Source organism: Alligator mississippiensis, chromosome 5 (genome assembly GCF_030867095.1).
Source record: "Alligator mississippiensis isolate rAllMis1 chromosome 5, rAllMis1, whole genome shotgun sequence".
Lineage (NCBI taxonomy): Eukaryota > Metazoa > Chordata > Crocodylia > Alligatoridae > Alligator > Alligator mississippiensis.
In genome coordinates this window covers 6,047,222-6,074,015 of record NC_081828.1, presented here as the reverse complement: position 1 = coordinate 6,074,015, position 26,794 = coordinate 6,047,222, and the positions used below count along the sequence as shown (strand labels likewise).

The 26,794-nt window shown below is 47.3% G+C and overlaps 1 protein-coding gene across 1 annotated transcript in view; it reads left to right on the top strand.

The window, feature by feature from the left end:
* Nucleotides 1–25,728, top strand: part of LOC102572691 (BEN domain-containing protein 5) — a 1,452,508-nt gene extending 1,426,780 nt beyond the window's left edge. Inside the window, exons 12-13 of the mRNA XM_059727817.1 lie at nucleotides 8,100–8,196; nucleotides 23,312–25,728. Coding sequence (XP_059583800.1) covers nucleotides 8,100–8,196; nucleotides 23,312–23,432 — 218 coding nt within the window. The 3' untranslated portion in view covers nucleotides 23,433–25,728. The remainder of the gene's footprint in view (nucleotides 1–8,099; nucleotides 8,197–23,311) is intronic.
* Nucleotides 25,729–26,794: the final 1,066 nt, after the last annotated feature.

Below are 26,794 nucleotides of genomic sequence, written 5' to 3'. Positions count from 1 at the left end.
GGAAGCTAACCTAGCTTATCAGACAGCTTTTCTATGGGAAGGGTGTACTGTTTAACCAGCACTCATCTAGTCAGGTTTGCACGTGTTACAGGTTGATCATTTGAAAGGAAAAGTCCACATGATACTTTCTTCCCAACCCCCCCAGGTGCTTTGTCACTGTTGTACTTCATTTAAACTGCCCATTTCACCTGCCGTCGGACCAGGCCAGGGAGGCATGGGTTAATACAAAGATGAAATTCGGCCCCATGGAAACAACAGGACCGACTGAACGGAGGGGTTTACTAATAAATTAGTAAACCAGTTTTGATGCAGCCTGGCACGATGTAGTGCTGCGGTTGAAAGCCAGTTAATGCCATTTTCCATTAGCATTCTCATTTGAACCCGCAGTTTAGGAATGGCTTTTATCCACTGATGGGAGCTCTTATAAATGTATTAGGGAATGCAATCTATATCTCTCCTGAGATGATAGGGGAATGACAATACACTCCCTGGCCACAGTCACCTGGGACATGCAAACGAAATGCTCCTCTTTTCATAAAGAACATGATTTTTGTTGCGGTAGATGAAGACTTGCTGTAGCAGGCAGTGTTGTCAGACAGAGAGCATCTTCCGATTTTTAATTTGAGCTGTTAAAAAGATTAATCTTTCTTGCTCTGCATGTCTCATTTTTCTTTCTCCCTCAGTCTTTAGGGGAACTTAAATCTGTTTGCCTGCAACAAAAGAGTTTGCGGGGCTGGGAAGTGGTGCCTCTGGACTGGAAGGTCATTGTTTTAAATCCTGCTTAGGACTGAAGCTGGATGAATTCCACAAACTAATAACCCGGTGCAGTGTTTCAAATTGATGGAGGTGCTGTCCTCTAGATGAGACATAAAAACAGAGATCCAATCTGCTTGGCAGAGACCCCACAGGACTTATCAAAGATGAACAGGGGCTGCTAACTGTTTTGCCCTTGTCAAATCCTCGTCACCACCAAAGCTTCACTTCCTGTTCCAACGAAAATGACACTGGACCTTATGAAAATGAGATTGCGAACTTTAAGGAGCCATCCTGTTTCTAATTATTTAAAGCAGTTTGCAGTGCTTTGTGAGAGGGGGAAGAGAGATAATCCACCCGCTCGAAAGTGGAATGACCCTGAATTTCAAAAAAGCAAAACAAAAGCTGACGGATGGTGCCACTGCACTCTGCAGTAGTGACATTATTAAATGATCAGTGAGCTATTAAAGCAGCCACACTTAGTATCTCCCCTAACGACTTGTACTGCTAACTGGTTTCCAAAATTGAGATTTTTATTGCATCTGCACAGAGACAGAACCAGGCTGGGTATGGGATTCTCAGGGCTGTGATTGCAGTGAATTGTTTTAAGCAGACCAGCACACAATAGGAGCAGAAAATCTTCTTGATTGAAAACCAGTAATGGACACCCCCCCCCCCCCCCCAGTCCCTCCCAGTGCTTCAGTAGTCCGTATGCCTTAGAAATGTGAATGATGATACACAGGAGCGCCCTGGGGATTTGTTGTGGTTTGTGGGAGGATGCAAAGTTTGGCTCCTTTTCTGGACCTATTGGATCTCCAACATTTGGCACATAATAAGAAGCAAACAGACCTCGCTGTGAATGTCTCCAGCTGTTCTGCTTCTATCCATGCTGGACATGTGATGAGAAGAGCCTTTCTCATGCCGTTTTTGCACATTGGCTTCCAGTCTCAGCCAGTACTAGGAAGCTCAGGAGGAACCAACAAAACAGCGATGGGGTAGAGATTCATTCATCCAGATGTTTGCGAGCATCTGCCAAGGGCTGCTGGCTTGGGCATGCTTAATCTAGTCCTTACCCTATGCAGTCGGTATTGCCCACCTCTCCGTGAAAAGCAAGACGTTGATTCGGCTCTCTAGTACAGCAGCTGAAGCCGGCACGCTCCAGGTATACAGCAGGTTGCAACTTGGATCAGTACTTCTGTAGATTTTGAGCTAAGCACAAATGTCATTGTTCTGATTTCCCTTGCTCGCTCAGGTGTTCACATACACATGCACGTGCATGCACGCACATGCATATTCACTCGCACGCACGCACACAAACACACATATGCAGACAAAACTAATCAAGCTGTTTTTCAGGGCAGGCAGAAGGATTATGAGTTGGCCATTGCAGTTTCTATTTCTGCATACTTGTCAGGTAGTTGAATCCTGCTTCTGTTACTCGGATAGTACCTGGTTATGTACTCTCCTCTCTAACCAAAGGGAAAGGTTAGCAGGGCAAGTGCGCTGTGGGGTAAAACTGCTGGCTGCACACAGTTTCCCTCCTTCCCCTATAGAGCCAAGCCAGGACACTCTGTGAACTTAACTATATACACATGTATTAATACAATAAACCATAGGAAAGAATAGATATATAAATATATACCTATACAAAACATGGAACTATATGCTATAAAGGTACACTCCTTTACCTTCCCCGCTACTCAGGATTACATGTAAGTAAACCAGAACAAGGCATAAAGATCAGGCAATATTAAACTTTATTAAAATACCAACTCCCAAACATAAAATGCAAATACACAAAATAGGAGGCACTGACTTACAAAATATAAGGTGCATGAAGGTGCAAATGAACTCTTTAAGGGGCACCAAGGTCCAGGCTGTTCTGGAGCAGTGGCTGTACCCCAGTAACAAGGAGGAGAGGTGAAGATCTCCAGTGCCCTTCTGGCCTTCCTCACCTCATTTCATGTGCACTCCCTGAGATTAGCAGTGCACCTCCTGCAATTGGCCGCGGCTGACACCACTGGTGGCATCTGTGGGCAGTCGCCGAATGCCACTGGCCACCACTGCCGGCAGTGTCTATGGGTGGTCGCCAGTTGCTGGTCAGTGCTTGCCACCCCCCCAATGACACCGCCGTAGCCACCTGCGGGAACTCCCCACTTGCTGCTACCACACCGCTGCCGCCATGTGAAAGCGGTGACCGTGCCCCCCCCCAGCCTCTGGGGGCATGCATCATTTATGCCCTGAGGAAGAAAACCTCCAAAACCTGGGAAGCCCCATCCCTTCAGGGCTTTTTCCCAGGAGGCTAGTCTCACAGATAGTGGGGAGATCCCTCCTTCCCTGTAGGAACCCCCTTCCCCGGTAACTCACGACTCCAGGGTGAGGCCCCACAGCTGTCCTGGGCTTTCCAGGCTGTCTGCCCCACTCGAGGCCCCATGCACCGTCACGTGCACCAAGGGCGCTGCCTTCTGCTCAGGGTAGGAGACCTGTGCCACCTTTTGTGGCGCCGGGATCTCTGTCCACTCCTGGACACTCCGGGCAAATGCCCATGCACCAGGTTCCTGGCTTCGTGCCAGGGGTTGGAGACCCGAGCGGCCTCCGAGTGGCTCCCAGGCTCTGGGTCCCACTCGGACCCTGTGCACCCACCATGCACCGCTACCTGGCCTCGTGCCAGGGGTTGGAGATCCAAGCCGCTTCTGAGCAGCTCCCAGGGTCCTGGTCCATGCACTGCTCGTGCACCGACTGAGCTGGAGACCTGAGCTACCTCGTGCAGCTCCCAGGGTCTTGCTCTGTGCACCGAGTGCCTGGCCCCGTACCAGGGGTTGGAGACCTGAGCTGCCTTGTGCAGCTCACAGGGTCCTGCCCCATGCATCGAGCTGTGCACCGACGCCACGCTCCTCTGCAGTGGGGCTGGGGATGCTGCCGGTCACCACTCCCGTCCAGCGAAGAGGTCTTTGGGCTCTTCAGGGCACACTGGCCAGCTCTTCTTCACCCACGCTCCTCTCCATCCCTTGTCGCAGCCTCCTGTGTGCTGTGCATATTGCTCTTTTATACCCTCTGGAGGCTCCACCCCCAGATTGTAGAAGGACCAATCAGGGTGACGGTGGGGGGCATAGTCCTCACCTAGGTCCAGGCTCTTCACCTTGCCCTGGGTAGGTAGGGGTGGGGCAAGCCCCTCTCCAGCCTTCCCAGATTGGTAGGAATATCCTACCAAACACTCAAAACCCTTCTCGAGCCGGCAGCCAGGCTGCTGTCAGCGGGCTCACCACACATGGGTAGGAAGTGCAGTCCCTTGGTGCTCCGACAGGCAGTCAGACTAGAGGGCCGGGTTCCTCGGTGTGTTGGCAGTAGCATACATAGATTTCTCATCCTCCAGTTTGAATATACAGTTTGGTACTGACTGTATGTTGTCCCCATCTTATGGTCTATGTCAAACCTGTTTTCTCAGTTTTACTTCAGTTCTCAGTGAACTCCTAGAAGCATAGAAAAGTTGAGTTGGAAGGGTCCTCAGGGATCATCTAGTCCAGTGGGGCCCGATGAATGGTGCAGGGCCAGTCCATGAGTTGGGTTAGGCCCTGAGTGCCCTCTGCCTGTCTCTGCTCCCCTGGATTGGGTCCAGCACTTCCTGATCAGCCCTATGCCACGTCTGCCTTGCCCTGCACACTGGGGTCAGGCTCCCCTGACTCCATCCAGCTCAGCATGCTGGGATTGGACCCTGCATTGCCTCTGCTGGGCCCTGCATACCTGATATAACATGCAGGGGCCATATCATCCAGCCTGTGGGACTCCAGGATCTGGAAATTTGGCAGCACGGGAGTGGCAATTGCTGCCACTTCTCCCTCATCACCGAATTTCTGGACCCAGGAGAGCTTCACAGGACAGGTGACCCAGCTCCATGGGCCAGATCAGGCCTCCAGGGGTTGAGCACTACTGATCTAGTCCAACATCCTGCTCATGATGGGATCATCCCAGTCTAAACCATCCTAGACAAATGCTGTCCAACCTGCTCTTAGAAACCTCCCAGGATAGAGACTCTGCAACCTCTTCAGGTGGCCTGTTCCAATACTTAACTACTCTCATCATGAGAAAGTTCTTCATAATCGCCAACCACAATTTCCCTTGCTGCAATTTTGGGGAATCTGTGCTGCTGTCACAGCAAACACTGAGGCCCATGGAGCCTGACATAACCCAGCTACATTAGTGGGATGCTCCAGTTTGGGGTTGGACAGTGGTAGGACATCCTGGGGGAGCTTCATCACCGGTACCCAGGCTGCCCCTGTTCTGTACCCAAGGCTTCCTCCACCACAACACGCACAACATGAAGAACAAAAAGAGAAGGGGCAACGGGGCCAAAGCTAGCAGAAGAGACTTAAAATATTGGCACTGACAAAATGTCCTTGACATCCAGTTATCACCCTGTGTTTTTAAAGTGCTGAGTAAATGAAAGAAACTACAAGATCAAGCCACGTTTGGTTTCTCACTCTTAAATGTTTGACAGCCCCGTCCCTTTTCTATCTCTTTCTCAGAGCACTTTGAACTCATAACCTTTGCTGCCACTTTGCATTCGGCATTTGCAGAATCCGAAATACCCCCAGTCATCCCCAAACTCCAGTAGCAATCACAAAAGGCTTTCAAAGAGATGTAACCTCAGTGGCATGGTGAACTTTAAGCAGCCTCTGACTCGGTATACTCCCATCGTCCATGTACATACAATGGGCACAGTCCTCATATCCTGCCAGACTGCCGGGAAACTTATCTTGTAGTGCAGCAACTGCCTTAAACCCAGTGCTAATTTTTTTCATAGGCTGATTACTACCCATTAGGATAGCACTCCTTTGCTATAGACACACCTCTAATTATATTGTCTATACCAATGGTTCTGGCTGTTCTGAACTGTACAAACCATCCATAAAATATAGTCGAGATGTCAACAGCACACGTAATGGTAGGATGAGCATTAGTATTCAACCAGGGAGACCCATGAAATAGGCTTTCAGGAGAACTGGTGGAGCCTCTTAACTCTTGACTAGGCAAAGCTATACCAAAGGGACCAATTCAGCACTGGATGAATTGCAGTTCTAAGCAGTCATCAAGGATCCTCCTCCACAGCTAGACCTTAGCTTATTTACAAAGCCAGTTGGGCTCATCTCTTTTCACAACATTTTCCAGCTTGCACGCACAGAGCTAAGAAAATAAAAAATAAAATTAAAAATAAATGACTACTTCATGCTTGCCTGTTCCCTTTTTTTTAAAAAAAAAGAAACAAAAAATAATGAACAGAGTTCTCTCCATGGTGCTGCCTGAACCTGATGTCGAAAACTCATTTGTTTTGATGTGTCTAATGTGAGTAGGTGGATAATAAAAGCTTCATTTAGAAGCTGGCATCTTTATACAAACTGCCTGGAAACCCCTGACATGTTGCAATTCTGGAATTTCCCTCTAATGGAAGCACCAGCAGATAATTATTGATATTGCTGTTACAAATAAAACAGAAATAGATTCATCTTCTAAATTGATGGGGGAAACGGCACAGGGCAGGGAACGCGGTGGAAAGCTGTGGTCAATTTAGAGTTACCAGATGATGTACCTGGGACCTGACTCATATACTGGCAAACTGCCACAGACATCGTAGTTATTGTCCTTGAACATCCTGGAAATGCGACAGAGTAGAATTTTGATCTTTATTTGGTTTTGATTATCCAGGTATCCCCAAGTGGTTGTTTGATACCGGCAGAACAGAAAGTGTGTAGACAAGCATAGCAATCATTGCATCCTCCGAAAGAAAGACAAAGACAAGAAAACATTGCCCCACTTTGGCCAAAGGTGATGGAAACTTTTATTTCTTCCAAGTAAAATTCATCCCTGTATAGAGGGTGAGCAAGTGCACAAAGGAATGATTACAGGGATGTAGGTTGTAGCCATGTTGGTCTAAGGACATCAGTTTTTGAACCTGAAAGCGTGCTTAAAAATTGTTTTCCAACTATTTAAGTTGGTCTAATAAAAGAGATCAGGTTCACCCAAAGAACCTTGTCTGCCAAAGGAGCGATTTTCTTCCAGCGGCCGTGTTGTCCAGGCCACTAGGGTGGCTCTCAGTGTCTTGTGAGAGTGACTGTGGATTATTTAATGTATTCCTAGGTCGTCACGATGAAGTGGCCTTTCATCAACATCTCAGCAAGAAGGCAGCCCTTCTTAGGGCGCTTGTACACGATGTTTCACTGGTTTAGTTGCGCGTGCAAATACCCATTGACCTTTTTATCGTGGTAGGTTTCGATTTATTGTGGCAAGGCAGACCATCTCTGACACGTTTTAGTTTTACTGTGGCCAATTGTTCCACCAAGTTTAATTTTATCGTGATCCTTCTGTCACGTGTATTCTCACAGTTTTAGTGCGGCACCTTCCTAATACTGAGTAACAGAGCTGGCATTGGGTTAAAGAAAAGATGTAGCGGGGACAGTGGCTTGTGTTGTCCCTGCCCTCCCTCTTCAGCCGGGTCAAATCTGGTTCTCCTACAGTGTATATTCCAATTCAGTTCGAAAATCCAAGTCTCAGGACACAAATTACAATGCAGAACCAAGGCAGGTGGATGTCGTGCAGTATTACTGTAACCAGGGACGGGCAATTATTTTGGGCAGAGGGCCGCTTACTGAGTTTCGGCAAGCCATCGAGGGCTGCATGACAGGCAGCCCAGGGCAGATTTATATTAATTTTCTTAATTTTTTCTGCCCCATGGCTGGATAGAATGGCCTGGAGGGCTGCATCTGGCCCGCATTTTGCCCACCCCTGCATCTAAGCCAAGGATTAGAGGGTTATGGGCTGTAGACCCAACTTTCACATTGGATGCTGAACCGTCTGGAGCTGTACTGGGATGGTCTTGGCCTCTGCCTCTGGAGACCAGGACAACAGTGCTAAGATGCTGCCTATCTGCATGCAGGAGGAGGCTCAGGCGAAGAAGGCTATTGTGCATTGTGGGGATCATACTCATTGGGGATTTATTCTTCCCCCACGTAAAATAGAAGCCCCCTTTTGTCTAGCGGGTTGAGCTCCCAGCATTCACGAGCTCCCTGATGAAGATGGGTTGTTCCTTCCCCTCTATGATTTCATGCAGCATATTTTCTGCCTATGAAAACAAGAAGCAAAGCAGATGACACTCGCTTTAGCTGCTGACATAAGTTATTTCATTGAGCCTGCCCTGAAGCTTTCAGCACTGTGGGATGGTTAATGTAAAACTTGCTCAAGCATCAAATAGCAGTAATTTACCTTTACACTCTGCTTGTTGTTTTAGTTTTGGGGTTGGGGGGGGGGTCTCTTTTAATCCTCTTCAAAGATGCTCCTTAATTAAAAACTCACAGATATGAAGCTAGGGAGGAATGTGGCCCGGACCTTCTTGGATTACTACAGGCTGAGCAGCATAGCAGAGAGACCGCTGGCACCCATTCCCAACACACGGTAGGTCACAACACAATTTTTCTTGCTTTTTTTGTCGATGTTGTTCATTGTGACTATAGGAAAAGTGTTAGGCTAACTGTTTCTTATTGCACTGCACCTCCATTTTCAGAAAATCACTTATAATCAGAAAAATAACCTGGTTTATGGCTAAAAATAATTCAAGGGGATCTGGAGAGAGGATATCTGCTGCTTCTTTCGTGATAAGTATACACAGTCTAACTCCATTGTCTTCAGTGGGTTTGGTCCTAATTTGTGCTAGTGTAAATGAAAAGAGGATCAGCCCCACTGTCTTTTTTTCTTTTAAAAAAAACTTTTCATTCGGAAGGTAAAGTGCTTAGTAAAAATGTTGGCTTGGCAGCCTTGAAGATTGTAGTCCTCCATTTATCCTGGAACCAGGGAAGTTGCTAGCAGCCAGGGAATAAATTGCACATACCAGCCCATGGGAAGTCTCAGCCTGGGTAAAGGAAACGTTACTCAGTGTGAGAGCAACTCAGACACCAGGCCCACTTGGTCCTTAGCCTCTTTGCTAAGACACAAGTCTAGCAGTACAGCCATGCACAGTCCAATGCGTGCGGAGTTAAGCACGCGGGTAAGCGTGTGTGGGCCTGAGACCAGTTGTAACACCTGTCCTTGGGGCAAAAAGCATGTCTGTCCAGAAATGAAGTATGACCACAAAGGCAGTATGGGCTGGAGAGGGGAGGAGCAGAGAGCCCGGAGTCCCCAGGTTTTCATCCCAGTTGCATTGCTGTGGCTGTGTAGCCTCGGTCAGGGACCTTCAACCTTACACGGCCCCAATTCATGCTGAAATGATAGTGGATAAAGTGCTGTGAACCTGCAAAAGCAATGTATACAGAGACAAGTAGGTTAAATTGGCAGATAGGTGGAATTGGCAATTGCTTGGGGCAGGGGGCTGGACTCGATGATCTTCCGAGGTCCCTTCCAGCCCTGATGTCTATGAAAGTCTATGAGATCAAGTACTTTGGGGGCAGGGGGAGGGTCTTTGCTTTCTTCTGTAGCAAGGGGCATGGCAGTTTTCCTAGGATCTTCTGAGCACATTTGAACCAACTCCTCTGTTGCAATGACAGGGCATTGGCAGTGCTCTGGTTTGCACTGTGGCACGTTATAGGATGTTTTGGGATACTTTTTCTCATAGTTATGGATGAGGGTTTGAAGTGGGGATTTGAGGGATTCCTTTGGTCACCGACTGCCTGCAAACACAAGAGACCGGACTCGCAGCCCAAAAGGTCCCTTCCAGTCTTGTGTCCCTCCAGGCCTACGCAGAGCTGTCGAGGAAACGCAATTCCCATTTCGCAGGAGGCTCTGTGATTTCAGCAGGGGTTTTGCTCCGATTCAGAACAGCGAATGACAAAATCTTCTCTGGAACAAAGCGCTCAAAAAAAGACAAGGCTTGGGGTCAGCCATAATATTTGATGTCGTGGCACAAATACATTTTGAAAGGAGAAGCCATTTCAGAAGAGAAAGTCAAGCGCATTCCCTTCCAATACAGAATAGTTTGACCTTCTTGAAACATTTAGTTTTGATTTTTTTCCCTCCCCATTCCCTACACAAAATGTGTGGAAACGTGGGTTTTCAGCGAATTGACATTTTCTGGCAGAAAAAGGACATTCCAGCAGAACATTTTTGACCTGCTCTAATAGCAAAGTATTAGCATAGCAGATTTCAGTCTAGGCCAGGACCAGCTTTCGTTGCTGCTTTTGCAAACATGGGCTCTCAAATATGCTAGCATTGTGGTAGATGCTTATGTACACGATCAGAAGTGACCAGGTCTGTTGCAGTAACCATTTAAACATCTTCCTTTGGGGCCCTCTGCCTTTCCCTGCTGACGACCTTGACACGACAGCTTTGGTCTGGCAGAAGGCAGATCATCATCAGCTATGCAGCTCTTAGTGCTGTGGCTCTGCAGAGAGGCAGAGATGAAAAGCAGCTAGTACCTTCCTCCTCTCTTCTCTTGAAAATGAATGTATGATTTCTTCCAGACTCCCAGTGGCCGCTGCCTTGGGGTCTGGGTACCCAAGACTATTACCGAACCTAATTACCACCTGGCAGCAGAGTGTTTTACAGTAGCTGCACTTGGGTACTTCAACATAAGGATATTTTTTTTCCATAATAATAATAATGTTACTGTTGGTGATAAGAGAAGCATTATAATCTCACCAACTATCCCTGTCCCCCTCTATAGAGACAGGTTCGCCAGAAGGGAGATATAAACACACATGCAATAATTTTGCACAGTCTCGACTTTTTTGTTCCCCCAAAATTGGGGAGGGGTATTTGTTTGTTTGGGCAACTGCAATGTGGTTAATTTTCACCCCAAAGACAATATATGCTTAGGGAACAGATTTTAAATGATTCATGCTGTTAATTCCTGATGTCTCAGTAAATGTCAGAGTCTTCCAGTACAAAAAAAAAGGCTTTATTATTTGTATTCCTGGCTTTGTCACACATAATGTAACACACATAATGTCACACACACCGTACACACATAATGTAACATAAAGTAGGACAACACATATACTATACTATACTATACTATACTATACTATACTATACTATACTATACTATACAGTTGATCATACCCTATACACACAATGTAATTTAGTGTAACTTAATGTAACATAATGTAGGACAACACATATATTATATTATATTATATTATATTATATTATATTATATTATATAGTTCTTTGATGCTTTCTTGCTAACTGTGAACCCACATGAATAGCGGGCCCCTGAACTACCTGAAAACCAGTTCTGAAGCTTCATGTCTGGGTTGGAAAAGAAATGACAATAGAAATGGATTTGAATATGTAAAACAGTATCAACCATTTGTCTGATCAGGGCTAATTATATAACACAGTTATCAGCATGAAGCAGGGCAAGTTTTGCTTACAGATGATGAAAGAACAGTAAAACGTTGACGGATTCTCCAGACTCACGAAAACGAGGGTGCAGACTCGTTAGACGTGCTATAGAAAACGAATAGGATGCTTTGGCCCAGCTATCAGACGTGGGATGATGTATGTCCGAGGGCATTTCTGAAGCAGGCAGGCTCTGGGATGTTGCAGTTTCAGGGGTGCCCATAGGCTGGACAGATATTTGGCTGGGGTGTTATGACCCCAGCACTCGTTCCTGCCTGGGGCAGGGGGTCAGACCTGATGATCTGTTTAGTTCCCTTCTGACCCCAAGTACTATGATACTATGATAGGGCTTGTTTGATGGGAAGATCTCGCAGCTCAAGGTCCTGTGTCATCATCATCAAATGGCAGGAGGGAAAACAAAGGCACGGAAAGGAGAAATGACTTGCCCGGTGCTATAGTGCAAGTCAGGAACAGGAACAGACCCCAGGAATCGATGGCTAGGAAAGGATCCCTGTTACGTGCTCGGTGCACTATAGAAACCCATCTCCTCTCCAGCGGGGTGGGGTGTGGAAGGAGAGGGTGGGGCGGGGGGAAGTCCATTTCTTTGCACCAAAGTGTCTTTCCCCCCTGGCCACCACAAAGATTTCCAACCAAACTCCACACAACATTGCCTTGCCAACACCCACTATCCTACTTCTTCTCCCTGCTCCCTAGAAACATGTCCTTCAATCTCAGCGGGTCCTCCCAGCTCAGGACTTGATCTGCCATCCTCCTCTCTGAAACCTCTTTCCCCACTGCCACCCTGTGATCTCTAAGCAAACGCCCCTAAAAAATCCTTAAACAGCAGCCAACCTGCAAGATCGTTTGCATGACAAGTGGTTGTTTTCCTAAGGGCAGAAAGGGCAGAGCTTCCCTGGTGAGATCTGCAAGCACGCCTTTAGATGATCCAAGAGAGGGAGGAGGTTATAACATCCTCATAAGCGTGCTAATGAATTAAAAGCATTGCTAGAACCACCGGGCACATTACGGAGGCAGAATAGATGAGTCCTGGGAATCTCTAATGAAGCCACTGAGACCTCAGCCTTACAAGTCGTTTTTCTGATCGAGCTGTTCGAGGAGACAGCGTTGCAGGTGAGCGACACAGAGATGCGGGCCAAGACAAAGCCTGCCCTGCAGCCCAAATGTCCTCCTTCAGATCCAGCAAAGTGAGCCCAGACCCGGAGAGCGCCGTCCAGAAAGGCTTCCAGGGACCTGGCTGTTAATGAAGGGCAGAGCACGCATCTGCCTTTCATTATGTGACGACTCTTCTCTCAGCCCTGCAATAAGCAGCAAATTCAGCCACAGCTGAGCTCCGTGGCGGGGCTCCAGCTGCATCTTCGGTGGTATTATATGCAGGGCAGGTAGCAGTGCTTACGATTAAGCCTGCCTGACACTTCCCATAAGACCCAGTGTTCAGCTGCTTCTGACTTTGCCAAACTGATCGCTGGGGCTGAAATCCTCCACCGAGGTGGATGGTTTAAACCTGGCCCATGAGCCATGTGGGTCACCTGATGGAAAGCTGGGGGAGGGGGGAGAGATGGGGAAGTTTGCTTATTTAAAAAAAACCCAGGAAAATCCATGCACCCACCCAAAGATTAAAGGCCGCTAAGTTTGCAAAGTGGAGTGCTGAAAAGCAAGGAAAGGCCAGACCTAGTCTACCTGTGCAACCTTGCCTCCATCCCCTGGTGCATATGGTCTGTTCTTAACTTTGGTCTCACCTACCATATTTCTCCACCTGCTTCCTTCAAGGAAAAGAGTGGACCTGCTCTGGGGATGTGCTGGGGTTGTGCAGTGAAGGGGGACATCGTCCGCTTCATTGCTTGCACAAGTTGGAAAGGCTGTGATAGTGGGGCAGGGGACCATAAGGAAGAGAAGGGATAAGGTGTCCAAGTCGAGATGAGTGGTCTATCTCCACTTCCTCTACCGAGTCCAGGGATGTGACCACAGATGCTGGGCAAGCCACTGACTCCAGGCTTTACAGGCAGTCGTGGCCGGGGCGCTCCTTGTTCTTGGCCGCCCAGCCCCGGGGTCTGTTTTGTAAAACTGATGATTCCCACGCGACTACAACTGAAGTTAATGGGAGCTGTGCGCTAGGGGCAGAAAACGCTCTATCGGTTTAGGTACTCTGAGATTGGGCCCTCTCAAATGGGGCACCCACATTCACTGGTCTCCGTGCCTCACCTCTCCACCTGTAAAATGGGGATAATGTCATGAGAAAGTTGTGAAAATAGATCTATTACCATTTGTGAAGAACTCAGCTATTGTACTGAAAACCATCGAAAGCCCAGGCAAGAAGGAATCATTTCATCTTCAGAGCAGAGTTTGAATAGTGCGCGGTAAATAAGGCAGGTGATACCCCGCATTGAACATGAGCACGAAACGCAATATCAAAGAGCTGCTCTGCTCTGGGCACTGCCTGTTTTCTTCTCTAAATAAGGCCAGGGTTGTGTTAAAGAAATAGCGTGTGACCGTGTGATTAAACACTGTGTCGCTATATATATGCACAACGGGCTGAATGAAGATGGCCCAGGCAACCCTGAGTCTGGGATTTCCTATTTCCTAAGTGTCTGAGATTGCAGCATAATATTGTTCCTTTAATGAGGTTCCTTATTACTTTGCAATAAAAATGTGTGTCGCTTATCAGGCAATCCTAATGTGGACCCAAAGACACCTAGCTTTTCTTCCTGCCCCTGTACATGGGGTAGCCAGGTTGTGGATCTGCATGTATAGGAGTAAGAATAAAGAGTGCATTTTGTGCCTAGAAGTCCCCTATGGGACAGGTGGGCAGGGAGAGGTGAGAAGCAGGTGGAGACTTTGCTTCCTTCCTCCAGGCATCATCCACAAGCGGGTATACCAGGTCTTCTACTTTATTCCTGATCTAGGCCAGCAGCAAGGCATCCTTTCCCAGGGCAATTGTTCTTCTCTGTGCTGCACCTAGGGCAGTGCTACTACCTACTGCACAACACACAGGGCTCGTAGGGAGACCGCAGCCTAGCCACAAGGAAGAATGAACCGTCTGATTGCCAGATGCTGATGCCGGCATGTGGGGTTTCCTGCAAAATTTTGAAAGTACGGTAGGTTATGGATTGGCACACACCAAGAATGCTGTAAGGTGTAAGCCATTGCAAAGGGCTCCTTGAGCACCAGGGCATGCACCCAATTAGACAATTTTAAATGCCTTTTTAAAAACCGGTAGGGAGTGACGGAGATACAAAACCTCTGGGAGAACCTTATTAATGGGATAACCAAAGCAAATGCCCATTCACCCACCAAACTTGGCATCCATCTGGCAGGAGCTGGAGGAAGGCCATGGACTGGAATCCATGCTGGCGGTTCCCAGCATCAGTAATAAATTGTACGATCAAATTGGGAGTCAGTGTAGAAATGGGCATCAAGGAAGCTATCTTCTAGATCCCACTTTTTTTGTCTCGCCAGCCCTAAGATGGATTTGAAATGCTCCGGTGGAGTTGCTGCTGGGGGAAGCAGACGGGTCATCTTCAAGCCCTGCTACCCCATTTGTGCTGCTAGCATGACATGCAAACCGAAGGTTTCCCTGTATTAGAAGCCAGGCGTCTGAGCCACTTAGTAAATGGAGCTTAATTAAATGTCTCCAAAGGCCAGAAACACATTAATAAAATACACATTCTTCAATAGCTGCTAGTGGGGAAGCAATTCAGACTTCAGCTTTGCATCTTAGCAGTGCTTACTAACTGCTGCAGACACCGGGAGCGGCCTTCTATCTCCCCCCCTTTTTTCCCTTTGGTGCCTGGTTCATAGGAAATGTGTCTGCCTTGTGGCTTCAAGGAAGGGTTTCCTTGCAGGCCTCTGGCAGACACGGGCAGGTGGAGCTGGCTCTCTTGTTCGCAGAGGACACATGCAGGCTCTTCACCTCTTGGGGCTCCTTGTCACGGCGACAGCTCATGTCACTCCTGCAAAAAAAAGGTAGGGAACAGACTGGAAGGAAGGAGCCGAGGTGCTGAAAAGCAACCAGAAAGTGAGCGCCACGGGCAGCACATCCTGCATCTTGCAGACACAGCTCAATAAACAGTACATTGCCTTCTTCCTCTTCTGCATACTGCTCTAAAAAAAAAAAAAGACTTGCATCAATAATGTTTGTGTAAAGGAGAAAACAAAGTGAATAAGGAAAAAAAAAGAGGCTACCTCAAAACTCATTATCACATCACGACTCTTTTTGTGAATTTTACCTCCACCAGATGGAAATGCTCTTGGATGCAGTTTTCATTATCTATCAAGAGATGGCACCAGAGTGAATTTCAAATACTGTTGCATACTCCAGGCATGCCAAATTATATAGCCACTGAGGCTGGTATCATGGTACGTTGCTCTATCATGGGCTGACATAGAAATTAAGCCTTACAGCGGTCGCCTGTGGATGTGCTTTTACCCTCTACCTTTTTTGCATTCAAACAGTGCAAAGCTATATTCATTGCTAAAAATCCTTTCTGTGCTCCCAGGTAGGCCAACATCCCTTTAAAAAAAGATGCTGCAAATTCAAACGACTCAAACCTGAATTCCAGGGCCGCGAATTGCATTACTAATGGAAGCACCACCAGAGTTTAAAGGCAAATGATATGTTTTGCCTCAAAAATTAATTTTTGTTTTCCCCCCCTGCTCTATTGATAATTATAATCTGTCAGCTCACTCCTACATGTGTCTGCACGTTTTATGCAGCTCTCAATACTTGTAGCTGTCGTTAAAAGGAACAAAAAAACCGAAAAACCTTTCAGGTTTTAAACGGTGACATATATGCGTGGGTTCACTGAAAAGGATCCATTTACGGAGTGCTAGGGGATTTTCATTGCTTGGATAGCCTCCAGCAGAGGGCTCGCCAAAATATAACAATTACCCCATCAAGGGCTTCAAAACCAGCGTGCCGGCAAAATGCATCCGCCCCGGCTGCAGCGGCACGCACTAGTGCACACAGCACACGTGTGTTAGACTGCAGCTGTGACGGGCGGCTGAGCAAACGGAGATGCAGAAAGTGCTCCGTTTCCATGACCAAAGGGTTGTCTCCACTGGGACACTCAGGAAAAAAGCGTTTGAAGTGACCAGGCATCGATTATTGATTTGGTTTGGTTGCCCTCAAATGGAAATGCACAATTTGTGAACTTGTATTAAAAAAGAAAAAAAGAAAAATAACCCAGCTCAGATGTATATCAGTATGGCAAGATTCCTTAGTCCTGTAGATCAGAGGAGCCATTGTTCGGCCCCAATGATCCTATTTGATCCCAGACATATGATATGTGCAACTCTCCCCCCACCCCTTTGCAATTTAAATGCACAATTTATTTAAATTGGCTCTCTTATTAGCAGGCCATGATGCCATTAGTTAACAGAGCACCTGGCTTGGGTCTTATTCAGTGGGTAAGGGAGGACTACATGACGTCGCGAGGTCCCTAGCAGCCCCACTTCCCTATGACTCTGAAGTCTAGCGCATCGTTGTGGAAAACAGCTCAAAACCAAAAGATTGTATGTCGTTAGCCTGGTGAGTCCCAAGGGTTTTGCTTTGCTTTTTGTTGTCCAATGGCTTTTTCAAATGCCTGTGCTTTAACATAGCCCAGGCTTATGACGGTGTTTCCAGAGCTCTAAGATTTCCAGGTTCCTGAAAAGAAAGCCGGGTAGTTTTGTGTTTGTTAACCACGTGCAATTCCTTGGGATTAGGTGGTATGTGCTCTTGTCTTTACCAGCTGGCTGAGAGCGCTAGAGTAAATAGTAATAACAGATCCAGCATATTCTGGGTCACTTTTTTGTGGCTTAGGTGCCTCAACTCTGCCTAAGGCCTGTGAAGGCGTCTAGTTTACTTGTCTAGATCTGGCCCTTCCTTGACCTTTGAGAAACACCAGTTTATCTACAAATCCCACTTCTCAGAGCTGTTCTTGCTTCTTGGATGGTTAAGCAGGGTTTTCCTCGTCCGTGCGACTAATACCCAATCTAGATGGTGATGATGATGATGAAGTTTATATTACTGGCCGCCTGGTGCACTCTCCCGTATTATTTTAGCATTGAGTGTCATAGTTAGGGGCTGGAAGAGACCTTACAAATCATCGGGGCACTTGGGCAGGAAAACTTCTGGGGTCAGATGACCCCAGCAAGATGGGTGTCAAGACACTAAAGATTTACTTTACCTTCCTGCCACCAATCGCATGTATTGCCTTCCTCACGTCCCTCCATGTGCAGTCAGATATGGGGCAGATCAGGCTGGCTTTTTGGGATGAGCCTCAACTTTGCACCCCTAGCTTTTTGCAACGGAGTATAAATCAATGGGCTTGGACCGGCATCAAGCAGGAGTAAAGAATCTGTCCCTTTGCTTCTAGCCAGTTTCATGTCTGCTCTTCATTTTCACCGTCAGATGGGTGAGTGGTACTTGCACCGCTAACTTTCTTATGCAGCATTTAGGCTACCTGGGCAGATGGTTGGATCCTGTTCCCCAGAGAAGCCAAAGAAAATCTGAAAAGGCCCATCCTATTCTTTAGCCTAGCTGTTTGGGCATTGTAGCATGCCCCCTACCCTGTTACTCAGGAGAGGAAAACTCGAGAGAGAGACCCAGCCCCTTTAGGAGGAGGAGTCTGGGTGCATAACAAGGGTCTGGGGGTCCAGGGCTCTATGGAAGCTGCTGCTGGGCACCAGAGGCCCGTAAGAGCTGTTACCTGACTTCAAGATCTCTTATTAGGCCCCTGGACACTATAGGAGCCACTTTATAAGTCCAAACCCACAGAGCAGGCCTCAGACTGACTCCAAAAGAGGAGTTCCCCAGAACCTGGAGTGGAATAAAAACTGCAGGGAGTTTGACACTGAAGATAAGTGCTTCATGTTGCATGCTCTATGTATGCTGCTGCTGGAAAAGCTGCAAGGCATGGGAGCGGCTGAAGGGATGGAAGGAGGCCGTGGCGAGCACCTCGGGAAGGTGCTGTGGCTTTGTTGATTGGACCGCTGAAGACTACCAAAAGTGAGGGAGAGTGGTCTGAACTCTGCAGGGCCATAACCCAGGCTGAGGGCTGTGCAGAGGAGCACAGAAGCCCAGAGGGCTTTCAGAAGGGGCTGTGAGCCCCGAGGGCTGGGAAAGGGACCAAGCACTTAGAGGCTTATCTGAAGGGCCCAAAGGAGCCTGCAAACTCTAGGGGCTGTGGTGAAGCCCGAGGATGCTATAAGAGCGGAGGCACAGCTCTAGCATTTGCTTGGTGAGGGAGGTGGTGGGTGTTGTAGGAGGGTTGAATGGATGTCTGCAACCCACAACTGGCTGTGCAGGCATCTACAGGGTTTCCCCATCTGAACTTGAAAAAAAGAGAAGGATACACAAAGATCTTCACTGCAGTGAAGGGAATTCAGGCTGGCATCCTAGTTAGTCAAGGGCAGACTCCTGCACTTATAATTCATAACATCAAGGCATGGCAGGTGAACTGGGAGAGTGCTCCAGGTGACCAGAGAGGCAAGCAGCCTGGGGCTGGATGCCAGGGGGGGTGACAGACCCTATGAGGCTCCCCAGGCTTGGTAGAGCCAATTGCCTAGAGAACAGGAGACCCAGATGTCTTGAATCACCCAGCAATGCCAGCCTTGTCTATCTTCTGTTTTCCAGCAATGGGCTCTGACCACCAGGTCACAGGGTAAACAGGGCCAAGAGTATGCCCGACCGATCCTGCTGAAGCCGGCTCACTAGGCAGATGAGAAGAGAAGATATATTGGGTGGATCACAGAGTTGTAGGAAACATGTTTTGCACCCTGGACAAACCCCCCTGTGCCCTGGCAGGGTGATGGAGGAGGGTGAGGGTGGTCTGTCTTACCTGCCCAGGGGACTCAAAGACCCCAGCTGCTGCTCTTGTGGTGTCCCATACCTGGTTGGGACAGGGCTTCTCCCTGGGCAAAGACTCCTTGGGGGACACCAGTCTGGTGCCTAGGTCTGGTGCCCTGCTCACTCACCCCATGTTATGCCACTGCTAGAAAGTGAGCTGGCCAGAGAAAGCCTTGCTCTGTGGCTCACATGGCCCCGATTGTGCCCCCACTGCTCTCAACCCACAGGCTATTAGATGTGCAATGCAGAAGCACCGCCGAGAGCAACACCCAGGAGCGAGGACATGCGGTACTAGGCTTTCTTTTCATCTCGACATTCCCATTCCAAAATACCAATGTGCCATCCGATTAAGCAAAAGCAAAGCCATTGATTGTTTGTGCTTTGAAAAGGTCTTTCCAGTAGTAAGAAACAGAGGGAGTTAGAAATGTGCAGCTGTGATTATAGTACAGCGACAGCCGTGGGTATCTCCAGCTCCGCATGCAACACCTAATTTGGGCGAGCCACTTCACTCCCCCCCACCCCTTTCACTTATTTACATAGGAGGAAATGGTACCTGCCCCACTGGGATTTCCAGCGTGTGCTTGTACGGTGCCCAGAGCATTCTTGGTTGGCGCCCCGAATGCTACGGTAATGCAAATAAAGGACTACATGAGAAGCAGGCAATATATATGTGAGCACTTAAAGATTAGATCAGGCATCTGGGGCTACTTAAATGTGTGTCTTCCCATAGCAACGCTGGGTGAATAAAGAAAATTGGCAAGACATGGAGCCTGACAGGTAAATGGAGTGGTGCAGCAGGGAGAGCATCACGAAGTACACACCGCGTAGGATGAGACGCCTGAGTCAGTGCGGGCAGCGCTGACAGTTGATCTAAGCCTATCCGTCATTGTGAAGCGGGCTGCCAGCATGTTGTGCTTTCTCTAGTCAGGCTGAAAACTGATAGCCTGGTTTTGCCTCTTTTTAATGGAGAAGAAATCAGAAGTTGTATCTGTTTTCCTAGCCGTGCAATGGCCAGGCTGGAGAGAGATAATTATGCATGGTACCAAGATAAAGGAGGAGAGGAAATAGAAAGGGGTGTGTTTGTGGGCTGGCAGAGGGAGACATTTTTTGGCTACGGTAGGGCTGGTGTGCTGTGTCTTGGGAGGAAAAGGTTTCCTTCTATGCATTGTACAGAGGGCAGCCATGCTTTGCCTGCAAACTGGGGAGGGGCCGGGTTTGGCCAGCATGGTTTTCAGCACTTACAGTCCCAAAGGAGATGCTCATGGACAGGGAGGGACTGGGACAGCTATAAGAAGCCTCCTTATGCCAGGTACTTTCCAGCATCTGGGGGACATCACTGCCTTTTCAACAGGAGAGTGCCTCTGCACACCACGCTGCGGGCTCTGCCTCTTCTTTCTAGAGCCAGCTCAGCCAAACATTTAGGAAGACAGAGCTCAGCCTAGATTGGCTCGTTCTTTGGGACAGCCGGGGCTTTTCAGGCTTGATTCTGCAGGGGATGTAGGCGCACGACTGCTGGTATTACAGGACGGCAGGAGAGGACGACAGGAAAGAAATGGCAGACCTCATCTGGTAGAGAGGGGTCTGGCACAGCCTTTTAAGAGTAGACCCTCTGAGGAGGGCAGTGGGTGGGGGTACGGGTATGGAGATGGGTGCGGTTACACGGTGCAAAATGTGCAATGGGTTTTTAGTGTGCTTTGAGCTGGCAAGTGAACCATAGGAGCCACTTGGCAGTGTTGGAGGTGGAGTTATATATCTATATATATATATATATATATCTATATCTATATAGATATATATATATATATATATATATAATGACAGCGAGAGAGATTGTAACCCCACCCCCTTTTTTTTTTTTTTTTGCAATATATATATATATATATACAGGGGTTAGGGGGCCAGTTATATATGACAGAGAGAGAGATTGTAAACCCCCTTCCTTTTTTTTTGCAATATATATATATATTGCAATATATATATATATTGCAAATATATATATATATTGCAAAAAAAAAAAGGCGGGGGGTTACAATCTCCCTTTCTGTTGTATCTAAGTGGGCCCCTAACCCCTGTATATATATATATTGCAGAAAAAAAGGGGGAAGGGGGAGTTTATAATCTCTCTGTCATATCTAACTGGGCCCCTAACCCCTGTATGTGTGTGTGTGTGTGTGTATATATACATATATATATATATATATATATATATATATATATATATATATATTGCAAAAAAAAAGGGGCGGGGTTATAATCTCTCTCTATCATATCTAACTGGGCCCCTAACCCCTGTATGTGTATGTACATATATATATATATATATATATATATATATATATATATATATATTGCAAAAAAAGGGGTGGGGAGGGTTATAATCTCTCTCTCTGTCGTATCTAACTGGGCCTCTAACCTCTGTTACTGGAGAGACAGAAGCTGGCTGCAGAGCCCTAAGTCTGCTTGTAAATCTTGAGGCTGCAGGTACTAGCTATGGAGAGGCACGCTCCAAAGTAATAAGCTTGCTAGTTTGTGAAAGGAAAAAACCTGCACCTAGTTGCGTGGTGGGTCAGACAACTGGAAGGGGATGGAGCCTGGAGCCATATAAGCCTGGATCTTAAAAGAGGGCTTCAGACTGGGCCAGAGACTGGAAGGAAAAGAAGAGTCTCAAAGAAGAAGCAGCTCAACAGGAAGAGTCTCACATGGAGATAAGTGATGTGTTTCCATTTTGGTTTTGAGTCTGTTTTAGCTGTGAGCCACGGGCATGGCTGCAGGGGAGTGGGTGCCCAGGGAAAGCACTGTGTGATGAAATGGGGTAGTGAGTGAACCCTTGCTGAAAGACGGGGCTCGAGCTTAAAAGCTGTGAACTTTCATGAAGACAGAGTTCACCGGTAGAGTGAGAGTGACCACACTGAGGAGAGATCCCCGGATAAGACTCGGAGGCAAAAGATCTGGGCCAGAGTGAAGGACCTACAGACTCACTCAGGTCTTCTGATGGCAGCCTCCAAAACTTGCATCTTATTTTCCATCAGAGATGTGGTGGGCAAGGACAGGTTGGTACCCTGGCAGGAGGTGGAATAAACAGCAGGATTAGTGGGGTCCACCAAAGGGTGCCACAGCCATTGTTTGAAGATGGAGCCCATTTAAAAAAAAACAACAAGTTTTATTAAAAAGCATCAGAACTTCCTGCATGGTGCTGTACACACAGGCACAGCAGCATTTTACTAGTGTTTGCAAAAGCAGAGGCAAAAGTGAGCAGCGTGAGACCAGCACTGACCAAATCTGTTCACAAGCTGAGGTTGAGGTGCAGAAAAGGCAACGGAGCAAAATGTAAGAGAAGGAAACCAGGCTCCGTGTCTTCATAATCTTCATTGTTGCTGGCTGCTGAGGGAGGGATTTCCAAAGTACTTGACTGGCTGCCCTCTGCTCACGTTGAGGCCAGGTGTCAAATCCACACTGCCTGCAGTGCAAGCAGGCTAAGCCAATACGGTCCCTTTTGAGAGTCCGGCCACCAACATAGAAAAAAGACGGCTGAAGAGCCAGGATTTTTTCTTCCGCCTGTAGTTGGTGGGATGACACACAAAAGCAATGCAGTTCAGACCATTGAATTGGCGCGGTCTCAATTCCTACAGCATAGCAAGAGCAGAATTCCCTTTGTCTTCTACCCCTACAACATATATTGTCCCCAAACCATTTTCCAGGTGCATGTCATATCGGAGAAAACCCAGAGAAGAGGTATAAAGGTGAGTGAGGTGGGAGAGATTGATTTTTAAGGAAACTTACTGCATTAAACACGTGCATCCACATGTAATTATTAGGCAGACAAAGTTCTTCTCTTTTATTAGACCAACTGAATAGTTGGAAAAATTGTTCTTTGCAAGCTTTCAGGCACAAACTCCCTTCTTCAGGCCTAGGGAGAGTTGAATGTCATTGGCTGGACTGGGGTGGGCATTGCCTGGGAAGACGTGTGCAGATCTGGGTACTGGCAAGGTGTATCCACCAGCACATCCCCAATGTTACAGCTCTGAGAAACAGGCAAAAATGAAGCCAATGGAAAATTAGGCAGAACATGAGTAAAAACTGTTGTGAGATTATTAGCATGTGGACTAACTAATAAAGTGGTGGATTTAGTATATGAGCCTAGACTGGACAAGACACTGGAGGCTCAGGGGGGAATCCTTCTACCCTGACCATAGGAGCAATAAAATAGGTGACATTGCTAATTTCTGGAGTAAATCACATGGCTAGCTTGTAAATTCACTTCCCCATCTGATTCTGCACAAAGATTTTTTCTTTTTTTTTAAGGAAAAACCAGAATATTGGGCTTCCATAGTGCTGAACCTCTATATTGTGATTCAGTGGGTGCCTTCTCTCTCTTTCTCCCATCTGCAGGAAAGAAAAACTGCCCCCGTTCAAAGGTGCTGCCCAGCGCGGCCCCAGGAATAACCACGCAGGCAGCAAGTTGGAGAAGAGAAGCCAGACCAGTCTCAAGGATGATTCCCACTCCTCGTAAAAGCTGAGAGAGGAAGACTTTTCGTCCGGCGGAGGAAAAGGAGTTGGCTCAGCTCTCCTGGGGTTTGAGCCGATAAGATTTCTCTTTGTTTCTCCCCAGACAAGTATTTCTAAAATAACAAATAGTCTGGAGGGGAGGGGGGAAATCAGCTAGAAATTTTACTATTGATTTTCTTTTTACTGATGGCAAATCAATTCCAGCCCTTTTTGCTCATCTCTGGAAAAAAGAGAATGGATAGATTAAAAAAGAAATCGTTTTTTTGCGGCCAAAAAAGCCGTTAGTTAACAGAAAAAAAGGGTGGGGGGGGGAGGGGAGACCATAAAAACCCTTTTGCTCTCCTTAAAGGGGCCATCCTTCGACAGAGCGAACAGTTCAAAGTTCCTCGATACGCTGTGCGCTTCCTCCCGTGTTAGTGGCAAATTCTCACGTCTTTATGCCGGTTGCATGTGCTGTTCCAGTTATCTCGCTTTTTGTGTTTGCAGGTTATGACTTATGGGCAGAGGGCAGGGATGGGTTTATGTGCTCCTCCATGGGTCTGTGTTCATTTCTTGCCTGGTTAGGAGCTTTCCATGAGCTCCCTTAAGGAGCTGTTATACAGATAATTATTCAGAGAGACAGACGCATGCCTGTGTGACTGCCGTCGCCCATACAGCTAGCGTAGCTGTTACAAGCTCTTGTTTTTGTGCCTCCACAAGACTGCAGCAAGCGTGCCCTCGCTTGCAGTTCATGCAAGACCTGCATGCCAGGCTTAGCCCCTCCAGGTCGGTGCCCAGCAAGGCCGGGCTCTTGCCTAGTCCTGCCTGCAGGGCAGTAGGCGGCATGGGTTGGCTTCCCACTTGCGTCTCCTTAAAGGCTTCCCACAAGGGGCTCCCACTTGTGTCTCCTTAAATCCCTGCCTCCCCCTCTTAACACTCCCTTGGCAAAGCTAGACGAGACTCGACTTCTGGGGCAGGTTTCACCGGGGATGCTATCTGCCACGGGCAGCCTCTTCCCTGGCTTACAGGACCAATGCAACGTTCAACCCACGTTCCTAGTGAAACTGGAGTTCAAACACTAGGGAAAGACCTGATCTACCAGGCTGCTTAACTTTACTGTTCCCTTGTGTGATTGCTTCTTGCTTGACCAAAACCACCCAACCTCCCCAGCACCGGAGAGGATGGGACCCGATTTGCAGCTGCTGATCTGGGCCAGGCCAATTGTCAGACGTGGTCGTAGGCAAAATTTAAAGAGACCTTGGTTATATTTACACAGGTAGCAGCCAGGAATCTGGAAGTGGACCCTGTTCTTTCTTCGTCTTCGCCGACTTGCCCTCCAGCCCATTGGGAGGCATAGAGGTAGTGTAGACAGCTCTATGCAACCTGAGGATTTCCATCTTGGAGGGAGAGGCCTTGGCTGCCCCCTGAGAGCAGCTTTCCACTTGCTTTGCACTGATGAGCAAACACAGTGGCAGCTGAGGATCGGCCTTGCAATCCCACGGCTTCAGTTCAGTGCCCAACGATGTGTATTTTGCTGTGTCTGGAGATACAGAGGGATTGACTGTGAACCTGTTGTGCCATTGCTTAAAGCTAGGCAGTCTCCCAAAGCAATAGGAGTCTGTGGGAACAAGCAAGGGGCAGAACTTGGCCCTGCCTGTCTCTCACAATGGACCAAATGCCAAGAAAGCAACAAATACTCTTTGACAACATCTGTGTGTTTACAGTCTATCAACCTGATTCTTTCTTTCTTCCTTTTTTTTTTCATCTCTGGGAAGGGGTGAGATGGGAGAAGAAGAAACAAGCTGAAAACAGGCAAGGGTGACCCAGGGGAAGGAAAATGATAAAAACAAACTCAATATTGTCAGCATTTCAAGGTTATGGGGTTAAACTGTGTGCATTTTTAAGAAGAGAAAAGTGCCTTAATATGATGAATACCAATGCACCGAAAAGGCACAGTGCTGGCTTCCTGTCTCTATAAGCAGAGTAATGAATAGCGGTGACAGCATGATAATTAAAATGACCTCTTGGAGATATGGATTAGAAGGCATGCAGAAGGGGGATAGCTTGTCCTTTGAATTAATCTAATGTTAATTTATGACTGTAGTTGGGTTTTATAAGGTTTTAGTGGAAGATTTTCAAAGTTGGTTTATTTGGGGGGAGAAAATGTTCCTTTTGAATCTTGATTGAAAGAAAACACTTGCTGAACTCTGTTACTTCTTTGCAAACGGTTTCTTGTAATTGCAGAGTTTGCAGGTCATCTTCTACTCGGTAGAGGCTCTGTCTACTCTAGGAAGACTGAATAAAGTGTTTCAATGTGGAAATGGTGTGTTTCTCCTCGTTTTCATTGTCTATCTTGCAGTATTGATCACGCTCCTTGGTGTCAGCTGGAAGTGGGAGGCTCTGGAAGGCCGTCTCCCTGCTCTGCAGGCAGTTTTCCGAGGTTTCCTTGACTTGGCCTCTGTATTTGGATGTGTTGGATTTACATCAAAATGGTATTGCCATGAAGGTGAACCTCTCCATTCCTGGCTTGCCTCCCTTCATACAAACTTGCAGCTCAGCCTGTTCTTGCAACATCTCCTCCTGGACACATCAATGTGATCTTAAACCTAACTGGACTATTCATGTATTTCTCCTAAGTGCTCTTCACTTTCCCATGAGCTCTGTCACATTTGGCCCCTGGTCAGGACACCTGGGGGGATATGAAATGTCACTGAAATAAGGTGCTTCATTCGAGCCAAATCATTTTACCAAGACATGGTGGATCTGATGCAGCTTTCGAGGCAGAGATACTCATACTCTGTAGCTTGCTGATTAAGGCACTGCCTTGACATGAGGTTGTTGGGTGTTTCAGGTTCAAATCTCTGATCATATTGAGTCATAGTCAGCCTGGGATGGCAAACTGCTTTGAACCCGGTAGATCAGACTTGAACTTGAGTCTTCCAAGCCCCAGACCAAAGCTGTAGTCATTAAAGGACAGACAGATACATATTCTTGTTAAAACTCAGATTTTTGTCACTGAAAAGGGATATTTTCAAACAATTCTGGTTTTGCTGGAACATTTGAAAGGTGCTTGCATTTTTTTCCAATGCAGGAAAAAAAAAACACCCCAGTTGTCAAGACCTTAGGCATTGCAATGAAATGGAATTGTTGCCCACTTTCCTTGCAGACCTGCAAGCTAGTGACAATCTTCAGGTCCTTCTGGACTCTTTTCCCTCTGTCCAGGCTGCATCCAAATCCTGATGTTGCTTTCTCCATCATGCTTTCAAGATCCAGACTCTTTTTTTGCTTTGCAGATGCCTAAAACTCTTGGTGGGTCAGAGAGGACAAGGAGCAGGACATGACCAGGAGTGAGGGTGATAACAGCCCATTAGTAATCATCCATCCCTG